The 4,287-nt window shown below is 28.6% G+C and overlaps 1 protein-coding gene across 1 annotated transcript in view; it reads right to left on the reverse strand.

Moving 5' to 3' along the window:
• The window catches only part of LOC105622481 (bromodomain-containing protein 2-like), a 33,385-nt gene that overhangs the window by 9,415 nt on the left and 19,683 nt on the right, over nucleotides 1–4,287 (reverse strand). Inside the window, exons 11-12 of the mRNA XM_012203899.1 lie at nucleotides 2,978–3,097; nucleotides 2,724–2,873 (exon numbers count right to left, since the gene is read on the reverse strand). Coding sequence (XP_012059289.1) covers nucleotides 2,724–2,873; nucleotides 2,978–3,097 — 270 coding nt within the window. The remainder of the gene's footprint in view (nucleotides 1–2,723; nucleotides 2,874–2,977; nucleotides 3,098–4,287) is intronic.

The raw sequence follows: 4,287 nt of genomic DNA on the forward strand, positions 1-4,287 counted from the left end.
ACATATATATATATATATATATATATATATATACACACACTCAAAGTCATTAATTTTATGAAAAAAAACAATGAGATCTGTCAATCAGAATTCAGATATAAATGTACTCCGCACCAATATACTAGAGATTCATAATAATTATTTTATTCAAATCTATACATTCAGAGTAAGGAAGATTTGTACCAGTTTTTGCTTGTCTCACACAAGCAACGTAATATATTGTTATCAAATTCGGCTTGCAAGAGACGAAACATTTTAATAATTGACTTCTTAAAGGAAGCACATATTTGGCTATTGATAAACTAAGCTTGAAATGGAATTAGTAATCTGAGATAATTTATTAGGAGTGAGTTTCTTCACGTTGAGAAGAATCTTGTTAGAACTTTTTTTTGCGGAGACAAGAGCGTAGCTTACTATTAAACTGCAACGCGTAACTATACTAATCTTAAAATGCACTGATTGCAAATCTAGCCACCAATACACATTGTCTGCAATTTCTCCCGTGTGTATCGCTATGATCATTGCCTAATTTATCTTTTTATATTCTGTACTTCGACCGATGTCATTAAAATTCACAGTTTAAAATATGTGGAAATGTGTCACCGTTTAGGAGCATAAACGCACTTCAAACGTCAATACATTGATAATATTGCGTATTATATACCCACTTTAATTCGTGGCGCATATTAATATTACTGTTTTAGGATTTTGAGAAATGATACGGCATGAATGTGAATCAATGCAAGAAAACAAACTTAATGATTCGAAAACACAGTGATACAAGTAATTCTGCTTATCGTTTAATGCAAATAAATAACGAGTTTGCAAGAATTAATTATATTGTATTATCTTTTGGGTTATATGGGGCGATATAATTATCGGGGAAAGCTACGATAAATAGTTGTGTAACTTATTACAAGGTACTAAATATTCGACACTACAGTCAAGGCAACAATACACTTTGATTAAGTGCAATGTCGCTTATTGCAGAATAAAATCTTTTCAGACATTTTACTAACCTTAGAAGCAATGACTTTCTTACGAACCCAAAGGCGGAACTGCAGTGAAAAATTCAGTGACCTTGAGTAGCAAACTATACTTGACTTTCGAACAACAGAATGTACTGTCAACACCGATAGGACAAGAGAAAATAATCGTATTGTTCAGAATCAATAATATAATTCGTGAAACAAGCTGGCATGGTATCCTCTAAACACAGTCTGCACTCCACTAGCTCACCTTTGTTCTTACCATTGCATATGTCTCGTAAATTAAATAAAAATGTTTTAACCGTGTGTCAAGTTTCGATACTTGTACACGATTGCACATCTGTGACACTTGTTTAGCGAACAACATACAAAATTACGTAAACATGACAAATCTTGTTCTATAGCTCGTTTACAAGATGAAACTTGACAACGCATTCATACTTGCATTAATATAACGCAGCACTTAAGCTACATGAATAACGCTGTCCTAATAAATACAGTAATTAATAAGCACGATTCAGCAGCTTAAGAAGATATTTGCGTTAAATCCCCATTTAAAGAAATTGTTTATATCTAGTTTGTAACTTCCTTTTGCATAGCAAATATTAGTCATACATCATCATAACAATATTAATGACCAATAATATCAGCATTTTTCGATTGTTTCATTTGCCAATAGAGAATTGGTTAGGCACAGAATTCATAAATATTTTTTCAAATTTATCACCAAATCACGAGGCATTACATTTTTCAATTAAAGTTTATCAAACTATAGCATAATAATAGAAATTAATAATAATAGAAATTAATAATAATATATAGAACAGAAAAGATATTAAGGTTATTTATTACAAGCATTGATGCAATTATTGATTACGTATTACGAAATATGTACAACTTATATTATATATAATTTTAAATAATATTAACAGAAAATATTCGAAGTATATAATCATAACTTTATACTTTTAACATACTGAAATTTAATAATAATAATTATAATAATAATTATAATATTATATACTTTCAGTGGTACTGTATTATTAAGACATTTTATATGTATATGGTTCAAAATCATTTTATTGCTTCGTACATATCTATGGAATTAAATGCCACATGAAATGGTGAGCTGTTTTTTCACAACTATGAACTTCACGTCTACGATTTTGCGACTATTTTTGTTAATAGAAAATTTCTTATCGTTATAAATCGGTAGTCATTTATGATATTAAATAACACACAAAAAAAAGACACGCACAGAAAATAAAGATTTTTAAACATGTAGAAATATTTCTGCCTCCCAGACAACTAACTTACACTTAGCGATGAGAAAAAGCGCATTAACAATCTAAATCATATTTGTCTTTTTTGCGTTTGTAAAAATGTATTGTCTTTTATTATTTAATTTGGGCGTAAACGTGAGTATGAAAATCTGTGCTTTATAGTGCAACCATTAGGAAGTAACAAATTTTTTTGCAAAGAACTCGAAAGTAGTACGGAATACGTTATTTTCTCGAAAGTATATTTATATACCTGTTTGTATATATACATATATATTAAATTAAAATATAATATACAAATATATATATTGAAACAGATAGTATCCCAATTTTGAATCTCTCATCAAAGAAGTTCATTCATTTCTGTGACAACTACTTACAAATTACAAGTAGTTCTTTGTTCCCAGATAAGGGTCTAATAATAACAACTTATTAGTTGCAGTTTATATCTAACCTGCTTCACTGTCGCTTGAATCAGTGCTCGATGAAGAAAGTGAACTACTGCTGGAATCACTATCGCTGCTACTACTGCTCGATGCTGACAATCGCGAAGGTCCACTGGCACCACCAGTTCCAACTACATCAACGGACTTACTACTATCTTCTGTAATAAATACATAAACGACTTCGTTATTATACTTAATTTCATTTCATACGTATTTCTTGATATATTTAAAAAATATAAAAAAAAATTGATTAGATGCTAACCCTTCTTGGCAGTTTTCTTGACATTGCCTAACTGCCCTGTTACGTCCTGTAACCTCTTTTCCAATTCTTGTTTCTTTTCAGCCATTTGTTCATCCTTGGACTTACCACTGACTTTCTTATCTGTTAACACATGGTAAAATATTACACATGTAAAATATATTTTCTAAGATATATTATATAAGATAAATATATGTTATACAAGAAATTTATTATGTCATAAATATGTACGCATGTATAAGTAGACTAAATATTATAGGGTTGAGAAGTAACTAGTTATTTGTAACTAAGTTTTGGACCGTTTTCACGATATGTAGTTACCTGAAGATTAAAGGTTACTAAGAGATTTATTAATGAAATTAATTATTTAATCTTTAGATAACCATATATTGTAAAAATAGAATTTATAGTTACTTTTTTCATAATTTCAATTTAACTTTATCTCCAACTGTAACTTAACTTACATCCAATTTTTCATTATCTGATTAACTTGTGATAAACCCTTGACATCATAAAAAAACATCAGGATAATTCTAATTGTTATTATTATATCAAAAAGTGAAAAACCGAGTCTTATTTACATTTCTTTTAGTAATTAGTAACTAATTTAAGTTCCTTTGAAAGTTACTTTACATATTTTGAACTTATTTATCAATTTAATATAATTGATTAGAATCAATGCTATTGCTACTATTGCTTGCATAAAAGACAAAGGCTGCGTTCAAAAGATAAACAGTAATCTAATTTTATTAATGTCTTTATCTCTGGTTTTTTATCTCTAAAGAGAAATTAATTAATCACAATTAAATGAGATGAGAATAATCAATTAAGATTGGTCACTTTTTATCAACTTACTGCTTACTACGCAATTATTCCTATTATAGACGGTTTTATATTTTCTATTCTGATTAGCCGATTGGCTTACTATTTATATCTTACTATCATTTTTTCTCTATACGTTTCTGGTTTAAGACTCCTGAGTAGTCACAACAATGCCAATGGCACGTAACAAAAATTAAGGTGTCATTTCTCGCTTCTGGCGTGACTCAATATAAATATAGATATAATATGATAATATAGACGATGATTCAATATACTACTCAGTAATCCTATTCTATAACTTTTACGATAATTTAATATCGTTATACTCTATTATTGCATAGCTTTTTCACCATGTAAAATATCTACACAGCGTCATCCCTAGTTAATAAAATTGTCAAAAAGTTACAGAATAGGCCAACAGGAGCCTTAATACTTTTTACTTTTTAAATAAAATTGTATATATATATATATATATATATATATATATATAT

Source organism: Atta cephalotes, assembly GCF_000143395.1.
Source record: "Atta cephalotes unplaced genomic scaffold scaffold00045, whole genome shotgun sequence".
Lineage (NCBI taxonomy): Eukaryota > Metazoa > Arthropoda > Insecta > Hymenoptera > Formicidae > Atta > Atta cephalotes.